Below are 12,236 nucleotides of genomic sequence, written 5' to 3'. Positions count from 1 at the left end.
CCATTCACCCATCCAGGCCAGAACATGAACCGGGGATCTCCTAGCTGCATGTTGACGGTGCTAACCACTGAACCACTGTGCAGCCATAAATTAATCAGTACTGTACAAAAAATAAACAAACAAACAAACAAAAAACAGGTTAGTCGAATTTGATTACTAATATTTCAGAATGAATACAGAAATCCATCCATCCTCTATCCACCGCTTTATCCTCATTAGGGTCATGGGGGGTGCTGGAGTCTATCCCAGCTGACTCGGGTGAAGGCAGGGGACACCCTGGACAGGTCACCAGTCTGTCACAGGGCTACATATACAGACACACAATCACACTCACATTCACACCTACGGACAATTTAGAGTAACCAATTAACCTCAGCATATTTTTGGACTGTGGGAGGAAGCCAGAGTACCCGGAGAAAACCCACGCATGCACAGGGAGAACATGCAAACTCCATGCAGAAAGATCCCAGGCCGGGATTTGAACCGGGGATCTTCTTGCTTCATGGCCAAAGTGCTAATCACTCCCCCACTGTGCAGCCCAATACAGAAATCATACAAAATATTTTTAAAGTCAAGATAATGAGACGAGACCGAAGCACGTTCCTTCAAACCTTTATTCTGATTAGAAATACATGATGGCCGTACAGCAGAGCCGAGGAAAAACCAGTGGTCTGAGGAACCAAGGAACACAAACAACAAACTGTGACAAAATAATTAAGTCAAATTATTTTGAAAACAATTTTTTAAAAAAGAAAAAAAGTAATTTATCAAATGAATCAATTAAAACAAGAAGATCTGGAAATGAAATAAGATGACATTAAAAACAGAAATCACCCAAGACTGCTGCAATTGGTCAAGAGTTAGCAGCATTAGACCCGGAACCTGGTACAACTAAAAATCATTTTAGTTATTGTTTAATATTTTAAGAGAATTGCAAAACTATACACGTTGTTGAGGATGAATGTAGTTGAGCCCCAATTCAATGTAAAACTGGCAGTAAAACTTCTTTAAACACACTTTTGGTAACAGAACATCATTAGAATTGAATCTGAATGTTTTTTCAGATACAGCATTTGTTCTTTCCATTTGATCCTGGACAGTGTGGTTGGCATTTTGTTAACAGAAATGAGGAGCAGCTGGGAAGGTAGCCGGTGGTAGTGATACACCATAGAGTGTTTGGTGGTCGAGGCACAACGATGTCACAGATCTTAAGATTACCGTCCTGCAGCATAAACAGTGGTATTGAGTCTCCACGGCTCTCACTGCTCAGTTCTTCTGTTCGCACCTGAGAAACAGCTAGAGGAAGACCAGACAGCTTTTTAGTCAAGTATAGATGGCATTAATACCATGGAGTCCAATTTTTTTAATGGGTTTTTATAAACATCTGAGTGGTTTTAGTGAATGCTTATTTCTGTAAATGTTAAAATGTTGTCAGTGTTAAAAATGAAAATCCTTCTGATGAAGTCATGCAAGTCAAAAAATTTAAACTTTCAAATTAAAGAGTCAGCAGCAAAGTCAGTGCACATCATTAGTAGCTCTGAACACACACATGGTGGTGAGTATCTGTGTGAAAATACAGCCCTAGTGGCATTAACAGTCGTCTCCAATCTGCTGGGATCAGTCCAGTCCTAACCCTCCCCTGGTCTGGGGTCCGCAGCCGGTAGCGGACTGTTGGTGAGTCCTCAGGTTGCAGATCCAAGCGAACCTCTTCCCACAGTGGTCACAGCTGAAGGGTTTCTCTCCGGTGTGAACCCTCTGGTGTTTTTTCAGGTTCCCGGCTTCTGAGAAACGTTTCCCACAGGTGTTGCAGCAGAAAGGTTTCTCCCCAGTGTGGACTCTCTCATGGGCCTCCAGGTTGGACAGGCCAGAGAAAGCCTTACCGCAAGCCCGGCACACGTAGCTCCTCCTGCGACGCTCTCCTGGAGCAGTGCCGGCCGGCTGGTGTTTACTGTGGCGAGCTAGAAGGCTGGCCTGATGACGAGCACTGATGGACACTTCGCAGGCAGATCCCCTGGTAGGTAAGGAGGACTGTGGAGCTCCAGAGCCCCTCATGGTCTTTATGGTGTCGCTACGACTGCTGTTACTGGAGGACAGAGTGCTTTGTGCAGAGGGAATGCTGTGCTGCTGCTGAGAGATTCTGCTGCCGTTACGATGCAGCTGAGAACTTCTAATGATGGCTGGAGATCTGCTCCATGGAGGCTGGAGAGGTGGAACTGGCATCCTCAGGCGTGCAGACCCAGAGTTCTCTGCAGACGGGCCTGAAGCAGAGGAAACGATTCACTAAGATCAGACTCCATCAGAAACTCAGTGGGTTATAGACGTAGACATGGTACTACATCCTGTCAGACACGTTTCCATGGATGCATCAGAAAAATGCTTCAGTCAACAAAGAAAACAGCGTGAAACTGTTGAACAAGCATCAGGACAACAAACCAAACCACTTGAACTGCACATTTGGTCAACATTATTCTAAGACCTGGACCAGGAGAGCAGCATGAAGCCTGATGTTACCTTGTGATGTAGAGGAGGAACTGCTCCCTCCAGTCAGCCCTGCTTGTGACTGGGTCTCTACAATAATAACTCCATCCTGCTCGTAATCTGTTGAGTCTTCATTGGTGAAGGAACACTGTGGGCCGTTAGGAGCCGATGCAGGGTCAGTGTCAGGGGCCCAGCGGGTGAAGAAGGTCTCCAGTTCAAACAGGGAGTATTCACTGCCTCCATGCTGCTGGTCTGTGGAGGGGTTGGAGGGCGTGTTGGTGTCTGGGACCTTCAGCTGAACTTCCACCACCCTGCTGGAGTCCTGGGATCCCAACGCTTTCAGCTGAGTAGCACAAGAGATACCAAGGTTTCAGAAAGTCAGCAGGTTTGACGTTTAGAGAATCTGAGCTGTCCTGCACATGTGAAGATAAAAAACATTTTCATGTCTGTGTGTTTACAGATAAAAATACCACCCCATAAATTAATTTAAAAATCCATGATGAGATGTAACGGGACGGCTTTGACAGGGGGCTGGTCCTGGGCCAAAAGACTGCATTTCAAATCTCACATTAGGAGGTAAACTCCAGCGAACACCATGGTCCTCAGCTTCAACTCCTGCCTAATGTTGGTTTAAAAGTTTAAATTACCAGTAAATCTACGTTCCAGTTCATATTTTTGGTCTTGAGCTTCGAGTACAGACTGGAAGAATGAAATCACGAGTTTATTCATACAGTCACATCCCTCATAAACCTACTGGCACCCTAAAACAATGGTGTAAAAATGATGGACACTTCCCTTCCACAATTAGAGAAACCTGTCAGTTAATCCAGCATTTCACTTCGTAAGCCATCACGCAACAGTATTGCTCTGATCTTTCCATCAGTGGTCTGAAGCATGTCGCCTTACAGTGAAAACCAACCTTCAGCACTCTAAATTATCATAACTGCATATTACCAGTTTTAAAGATGATGACTTTGATGGTTTTTCTATCTTGATATATTTGAGCACTTAGGATAAAACTAATCCAAATATTGCTTGCAACCTTTTTGGACAGCACTGCTTCAGTCATGGAATAACTGTGATTTACAGTGTTTCCTCTCATGATTGATTGGTCTAAAAGCCATTTTGAACTTTACTGAATACTGTTTGTCTGCATGCAGTCCAGTGTTTCAACCAATGTTTACCTGTACAGACTTCTGAACGCTGCTAGAGCTGTAAAAGTCTCCCACCCACAGCATTCATCCTTGGTTTTAGTTTCCTAAACAGAACGGTCATTCTGTCAGAATGAAATCTGATCTAGTCTCATTCAACTGACATGCAGACTTTAAGGGAATCTGTGTGCAATCTTTACAAACTGAATGAGATTTGCTTATAATACTGTGTCACAATTTTGCATAATTTATAATAAAACTGATAATTCACATTAGTGTTTGTAGAGGTTTAATGACTTGCATTGAGTAGCATTTTACTAAACTGTGGCACAATAGAAAAGCTTGTGTTACATTTACCACACACAGCAGCAGACATTGCTTTGAACACACCAGTTAGCCAGAGGGTTTCTGGATTTTTACTGTTTTCTACATTGTTTGGTGAAATATGGAGGTCTAAGGAGGGTGGAGGAGTGTTCTGCTCAGTGTCTTGAAGAACAAAATGACGGCTGCACTAAACTCAGACCACATAGGAAAGAAATCTCCAGCAGGTTCACCAGCGGAGCTCTCGTACAGCATCATACCTCCTCCTCCATGCTTCAGGCTGCTAACCCCACATCTGATCTACGTCTCACAAACAGCAACTGAAATCAAAAGTCTTACACTTGGACTAATCAGACCATCAGTCTTAGTTCCTTCAGCCAGTTTGGTGGTTTTTGAGACAGCACTTGAGAATTAAACTAAAACATGAAATATATGTTTTTGCTTTGTTTTTCATAACTTCGATGTCTTCAGTTTTGTCTCTTACTGTAGAAAACAGTCTGAATACAGGAAAACTGTTCAACAAACTCCTGACTTTTACTGTGTGTCTATAGTAGAATGATATTTAGCACAATAGTCACAGTTTAAAATGAAAGAATCCTCAAGAAAGGATCAATCTTCTAAAACTATGTATCAGGAGTCCTGTATGAATAAGAGAAGATTCAAGACATTTTTTAAAGAGAAAATGTGATCAAAAAGGGTTAAAAAATTGTGCATTATATTGCTGACGAAATATTGTCCCCAACAGTTTCTTTTAACTGAATGCTCAGTCTTACTGAAACTGTCTTGTTTTGTCTTCATAATAGCCCCCCCAAGACACAGCCGTATGAGCGATATTACCCTAAACTGTCAAATAATGGCCCTTTATTCAGCTTGACTGCAGAAAGATCTAGGCCGATATTTAAACGAGCCTTTACACTTGGAGATGTCTGATCTTAGAGGACATTACATCCCACACTCACATTCATTCGTTCATGTGATTGCTGTCAATGAAACCCAAACTTTCCACTAATATTTCACATTCAAAGCCTTTTATTGCCTCAGGTAGGGATCTGATGTGATGAATCTGTCCAGGAAGTGGTGCATTTCATACCTGCCAACTCAACACAGATTAAAAAGAAACTAAACAGAGTTCTGTTCTACTGATCAACCTGCTGCTGAGTTTTCGTATCTCAAACACAAACACCGTCCTCGGTTCTTTAGTTTGATCTCAGGTTACCGTCAATAACACCCAATGAAAATCTTAAAAATTGCTAAAGGGTCTTAAAATCCCTTCTTCTAATGCCAGGGTTCTATTTGATATTGGTGTAGGAAATGAGAATGACATGACTTTGTCGTCATACTAATGAAATCTGTGCACAGAAATGCACATTTTACCACATGGGCTGTTAAGAGTTCCACGCTTCCTTAATGTTCGTGAGGTCCAGCCTCCATTTGTTTGAGATTCAGTCACATAACTTGTATGCATTTAATAATCTACAGTAGTTTAGTAAAATGCTCTGAAGTGATTTCTACAGTTTTTCCCTGATATCCAGTCTGGGTGTAACGGTACACAAAGCTTACGTTTTGCTTGGTTTTGGGGCTGTGGTTCAGTACAGAATAAACAAAAGAAATGCATAAAATATCATTTTTGTCGTTTATTTAGAAAAATGTTACCATTCATCAGCGGCTCGGACCATAATTCTAACTCTTACAGGTAAGGCACTCAAATGAAGGAAGCAAACTTTCAACAATTAAAATATAAATTACACAAACGGTGGTATCGACCCGATGACTCAGATTAGACATAAATCATATGGAAAATGTCCACTAAGACAAATGAAACATGATTAACTTAAAGCTAGTAGTGCTCTATCAGCTCTAGACTTAAAACACTGCCTTCCTCTGCTTCTTGTCAACACTGAGAACACAGCTGGCTTGTTTGAATCAACTTTATTGGAACGGTGTTTAAACTCAGTGTGAGCTCAGCATGCTGGCGGTCAGCCGACCCGTCCAGTGTGAGCAGAGGAGTCCGACAATCTGGCAGCAGGAAGGTCCACTACAACATACAAGTTCAACAGAAATCCCACAGTGTCAGCGGCTTCACAGGCTAACGCTGCTAATATGCTAATGCTGCTAACATGCTAGAGTTGATCACACTGTAGACTTCCATGTCTGGACCACGTGAACAGACAAAATGTTGGGATGGCGGAGTGTACTGAACCAAAGAAGTCTCACCCCAAACCAGACATCGTGGACAGATATACATGTACTGTTACACCCTTCATAGCTACGGTACGAAGATTAACTTCCTGTTGCCTGATTTGACTCCAGGATGACCAGCTAGACTTAGTGATTGTTTTACTGGCGTCTTATGATAAATTTCAATAGCAAAGTCATTTCAGAATATACGGTTTGTTCTCATAACTCTAGAAATGACTCATGTTTATTAGACAGAAGATCAGAGTGCTAGCTACTCCCGCTAAGGTCTTCCTGACTGCATGCCTACGTCCTGTGGGTGGTGTCTCTTCTGGTGTTTTTTCAGGTTGCTCGGGTCAGAGAACCTCTCGGTGCAGAGGGAGCACTGGTATGGTCTCTCCCCGGTGTGGATGTTCCTGTGGATCTTCAGGTTCCAAAACTGGGAGAACTTTTTGCCACAGATGACACAGCCGTACGGCCTCTCTCCAGTGTGAGTCCTCAGATGGGATTCTAAATTTGCCGGGGCATTGAACTGTTTCCCACAAAAGGTGCAAATGTAAACTCTCTTCATGAGGCCCTTTGGGCCCAAACCCGGACCGGGGTCCAGGAAGGGTTGGGGCCCCTGAACAGATGGCGGCCCCACCTGCATCTGACCTGACACCTGACTGGGGCTGGACTCCTCTGACAGATCGATAACGGGAACATTTGGCTCAAAGGAAAAGGGTGGGAAACTTCTAGCGTTTCCAACAGCCAGTTCCCTCTCTGCAATTTTCTCCATTCCCCTCCCAGAACCGCCGGGTTCTGCTCTAAGGATGGAACCCGGCAGGTATGAGAGGGGAGAACAGTGAGAGGACGGCCCTGGGAGGCTGGCATCGTAACTACCCTCCCCATTAGTCCACAGCGAAGAATGGCCATAGCTGACCTCTGAGAAGCCCCGCCCAGAGTCCTGCTGGTCAGACAGCTGATTGGTGGATGCTTGTACGGTGTCGTCCAATGGCAGCACTCCTCTGTAGTCATCTGTGCTCGATTCCACCAAACCTGGACACAAAGAGAAACAGGCTAAGAAATGTTCTCTGTCAGGATTAAATGCAGCATTTCTGGACGCTCTGTCCTCCATGTTGACAGAAAGAACAGATTCTATCATTCTAGTGCATCTCAAAACATTTGATCATCTAAAAATTTCTTCCATCAGTTATTCAATAAAGTGAAAATGTGATTTAATCTAGACTCATTACAAGTAAAGTGAAATATTGTATTATCTGTATTGATTTGATGGTTATGGGTTACAGATCATGGAAATTTCAATCCCAAAGTACTATTGAAAATGAGACCATTCGAGGTGTCAGTGGAATCCATCTGACTCTATGGATCTGACTCCTGGTCACTACCGAAGACTCTCTCAAAAAGAACTGATGGGATTCTACTAGAATGCTACTGAAGGTACAAAACACCTCCTGGAAATCCCATCTCACCAACAAGTCACTATACGGTCCACATCCACACTGGTCTACCATCGTTAGACAGCATAGACCAGCCCTGGATGGACATGTGGAGAAAACCATGTCAGAAGATCCTACTTGGGCTAAGGCTGAAAACACCTGGACTGCTGCTCAGTGGTCAGAAGTTGGGTTTGCAGAGGAAGGTCAAGTTTGCATTTTATTTGGAAAATGAGCTATAAGCCAAAAAAAGGCTAGAAATATGTCACTTCACATATAATAAGTAGAGGATATATGAAAGTTTACCTTCGAGTTTAGCTTGGAAGAAAAATGGCTTTTTCACAACGGTCACATTTTTTGAGATGCTCTAGTATGAGTAAAAAACTGGACAAGAACTACACTCTGACAGGCTCTTATGTTCTCCAATCTGCTGCCATGAAGTTAAAAAGAGGACTTCAGAGTGGTCCAGTATTTAACATGTGATAAAGGTTTTTTTTTAAATTGTCTTTTATGTTTCATTGCTTAGGTAGTGGGCATTTGGCATAACCATACAGGTTTATGTACTCTGTGGTGGTCAGATGATCCCACAGTCTGATGGTCTGCTCACCCTCCTGAATGCTGAGGCCTGTCCGAGGTCCCGTCACCGGCTCCATCTCCTCCACCTTCACCAGCACCACATCTGGCTCCTCATCTTTCTGCACACAATAATAAGAGGAAACATGTCTGAAAATACTGCACCACAGAACAGCAACACATATGACAAAGAGCACACTCTGACTGACAAAGAAACCAAACAGAAAGAACCAACTTCAGTCAAAAACACAGATTATACACACACACACACACACACACACACACACACACACACACACACACACATATTAGGGCTAGGACTTTAACGCGTTAATATAGATTAGCTAATTACAGGTAATAGACCACTTTAAGACATTGAAAGTCTGAGTTTTTAAAAAGTCTGAAAATGTTGAATATAATTGCCATAACTGCAGCTTGAGTTTGCAGTAATCTGTGAATGCAGTAAAAAGATGAAAAATGCAAATAAATATAAATGAAATAAACAGTTTGGTTATACAAGGAGAATCAACATGACCGAGCCACAGAGGCTATGTGCGTTCTGAAGGTTAGCTGGTCATCCATCATGACACCCAAGTTTCCGTCAGACTTCGTGGGTCTGAGTTGTGTTGATTCAAACTGGATGTTGATTTGTGGTTGAACAGACGGACTGGCTGGGAGGACGAGGAGTTCAGTCGGGGAGAGGTTAAGTTGAAGGAGGTGTTTTTTCATCAATGCCCAGGTATCTGCAGGCATAATGAGATCTGCACAGAGACTGTGTGGTCGTCTGGGGTAACGACAGGAAGAGCTGGGAATCATCAGGATAGCATTATATCACATTAAGACATTTGAGTGAGTTTGACAAGGACCAGATTATAATGCCAGAGGACTGGGTCAGAGCTTCTCCAGAACTGCAGCTCTTGTGGGGTGTTCCTGGTCTGCAGTGGTCAGGATCTATCAGAGTTGGTCCAAGGAAGGAACAGAGGAGAACCAGAGACAGGGTCATGGATCATTGATGTACGTAGGGAGGAAGGCTGGTCTGATCCAACAGATGAGCTGCTGTTGCTCAAACCGCTGAAGAAGTTAAAGCTGGTTCTGACAGAAAGGTGTTAGAATACACAGTTTGTTGTTTGTGGAGCTGAAGATCAGTCAGGGTGTCCATGCTGACCCCTGTGCACCACCAAAAGCACCAACAATGGACATCATAACTGGACCATGGAGCAATGGAAGAAGGTGTCCTGGTCTGATGGATCATGTCTTCTTTTACATCATGTGGATGGCTGGGTCGCTTACCTGGAGAACACATGGTACCAGGATGCATTATGGGAAAAAGGCCAGCCAGTGGAGGCAGTGTGATGCTTTGGGCAATGTTCTGCTGGGAAACCTTGGGTCCTCCATCCATGTGGATGTTACTTTTGACAGCTACCTCCTACCAAAGCATTGCTACAGACCATCTACACCCTTTAATGGAAACGGCATTCTCTGATGGCTGTGGCCTCTTTTCGCTCCAGGAGTTTGAGGTGTTGACTTGGTCCTCAAATTCCTCAGATCTCAAACCAATCCAGCATCTGTGGGATGTTCTGGACACACAAGTCCAATCCATGGAGGCCCCACCTCACAACTTCCAGGACTTAAAGGATCTGCTGCTAACATCTCGGTGCCAGATACCACATCAGACCTTCAGGGTCTAGTGGAGTCCATGGTTCACCAACAGTCTTGAAGGAGTTCCAGAGATGCTGAGCATTTGTTGGTCCTTCTACCTTCACTCTGTGGTCCATCTCATCCTAAACCATCTGGATTGGGTTTAGGTCAGGTGATTGTGGAGGTCAGGTCATCTCCTTAATCTCTTTCTGGTCAGACAGTCCTTCCACAGCCTGGAGGTGTGTTTAGGCTCATTGTCCTGTTGGAGATGAAATGATGGTCCAACTAAACCAAACTGATGGGATGTCATGTGTCTGCAGGATGCTGTGGTAGCCATGCTGGTTCAGGGTTCCTTTAGTTTGGAATAAATCCCCAACAGAGACCATCACACCTCCTCCTCCATGCTTCATGGTGGAACCATGCATGTAGAGACCGTCCCTTCACCTTTTCTGGTCTCACAAAGACATGGTAGGTGGAACCAAATATCTCACATTTGGACTCATCAGACCAAAGCCCAGATCTCCACTGGTCTAACGTCCATTCCTGGTGTTTCTGGGTCCAAACTAATCTCTTCTGCTTGTTGCTTTTCCATAGTAGTGGTTTCTGAGCAGCTATTGGACCATAAAGGCTTGATTGGTCAGTCTCCTCTGAACAGATGATGTGTCTGTTACTAGAACTCTGGGTGGCATTTATCTGGGCTCTAATCTGAGCTGCTGTTAACTTTCCATTTCTGAGGCTGGATGAACTTGATGGTACTGATCGAGAGAATACAAGGTCAAGGTTTCTTTATTCGTACCCGTGGGTAAATTTCTTTACAAAACGGAAAGCAGCAATCCCAAACAACCACAAGAGTAAACAATAAAAACACAAACACAAACATTGTCTACCTGGTGCACTATATCTACAGTCTTCATAAAAAGTCACGATACATGGAGGCCTACAGAGGCCTCAAAAGGTGATGAGGTTACTATTCAGACCCCATCCCCCTTTTGTTCAAGTGTGCAACGGCTGCAGGCACAAAACAAACCATGCATTTCAGGGTAAAGGAGATTATTTTATTTCATTAATAAACTGCTGCACACAAACTACAAACACCCTGTAGAATGCTCTGAAAGGTTTCCATAGAGTGCCTGTATATCATTTTGAGACCAGGTAAGTAACTGAATACAATTAAATTCAAAAACAGGTATTTGTAATGAAAATCACAGTAGGTAATAGTCTGATCACATTTTAAAATCACCTACACACCGCTGAAGTGGAAGCAGTTGCTCCCATGGTGCTTTTTCTGTCTTTTTGTTTGATTTTCCATTTTTCTGACTAATCTTTATGTGTCACAGCTGATTTCCATTGAGACTTGGTTGTAAAACTGCAGTTTGCCTCCATACTAACTTTAATCAAACCAACATGCAACGCAACACATTCATATTTTTCCCATTTTAACTGTATTACTGACAAACAAACAGGAGACCCAGGAGGAGCAAAGACGTGATTTCTCACAGGACTGTACCTGAAAAGATGATGTGTGAAATCTCTAAAACACTGCCAAGTTCTGTGTTTGCCATGCATGTACATTTTTTAATCTTTATCATGGATCACGCACAACATTAGGCCAATACTAATGTAAGATTCACATAAATACACTTGGAGGCATCAGTTCATACTGACACTAAAAGGAAATACAAAAAAACCCCTAAACTTTCTGAATTTCACTGCTGTAAAACGTAAGAACGAACCCAGCCCTCCATGGTGCTGAATGCAGGCAGCTGATGAATAAAAGCTGAACCAAGTGCTCTAGCTCCCCTGATGCCATGATTTAGTTCTTGAAATTCCCTTGGGATTAATCAAGTATCTATCCATCCATCCATCCATCCATCGCTCTAAGAAATGTGAATCATTCCAGCTGTAGAATGAGTCTTCTACATATAAATTTTGTTCCCTGTGCATTTAAACGGGTTTTTTGATTGTCAAAATGACTGTAAATGTTTGAATGGAGCAGCTGCTGAGGGGGTGAAGTGGTAGAATAGTGGTTCAGATTCACTGTAGTCAAATCCTCGGTGGTGCGTGGTCAGGAAATAAGCCGACTGTAGAGTACGCATTACAACCAACCACACGGTTTATTTTGATCAACAAGTTACCAGAACCCTACTTCCTAAAACTCTCCATAGAGTCTCAGTCATACAAGCCTGTTAAAGAAAGAAGAAAGACAAACATGTCCCGTTCCTCGTTACACTAAAAATGCTCACAGAGTTCACCTGTTGGTGTCCATGCTAAGGCTATCACTGATGGTGCTTTTCCTCCAGCACCTACTTGGCTCGACTCTACTGGGTTTGTGAGGTTTTCCATCAGGACGTAGTTCCTGGTACCAGCTACTGTTTTAGTTCCTACTGGGCCGGGGTTCCCAGAGAGCTGATTGGAGCCGATAATGTGACGTCTACAAAGTTCAGGCCTCTGATTGGACAGGGAG

At 43.3% G+C, this 12,236-nt stretch overlaps 1 protein-coding gene across 1 annotated transcript in view; it reads right to left on the bottom strand.

The window, feature by feature from the left end:
• Positions 1–596: 596 nt before the first annotated feature.
• LOC110968691 (zinc finger protein 236-like) overlaps positions 597–12,236 on the bottom strand; it is a 63,338-nt gene continuing 51,698 nt past the window's right edge. Inside the window, exons 15-19 of the mRNA XM_051946005.1 lie at positions 8,169–8,256; positions 6,410–7,163; positions 3,138–3,177; positions 2,512–2,821; positions 597–2,258 (exon numbers count right to left, since the gene is read on the bottom strand). Coding sequence (XP_051801965.1) covers positions 1,618–2,258; positions 2,512–2,821; positions 3,138–3,177; positions 6,410–7,163; positions 8,169–8,256 — 1,833 coding nt within the window. The 3' untranslated portion in view covers positions 597–1,617. The remainder of the gene's footprint in view (positions 2,259–2,511; positions 2,822–3,137; positions 3,178–6,409; positions 7,164–8,168; positions 8,257–12,236) is intronic.

This window comes from Acanthochromis polyacanthus, chromosome 3, assembly GCF_021347895.1.
Source record: "Acanthochromis polyacanthus isolate Apoly-LR-REF ecotype Palm Island chromosome 3, KAUST_Apoly_ChrSc, whole genome shotgun sequence".
In the NCBI taxonomy this organism is placed as follows: Eukaryota; Metazoa; Chordata; class Actinopteri; family Pomacentridae; genus Acanthochromis; species Acanthochromis polyacanthus.
Note: the sequence above shows the minus strand (reverse complement) of the source record. Positions and strands in the feature narration are given on the sequence as shown.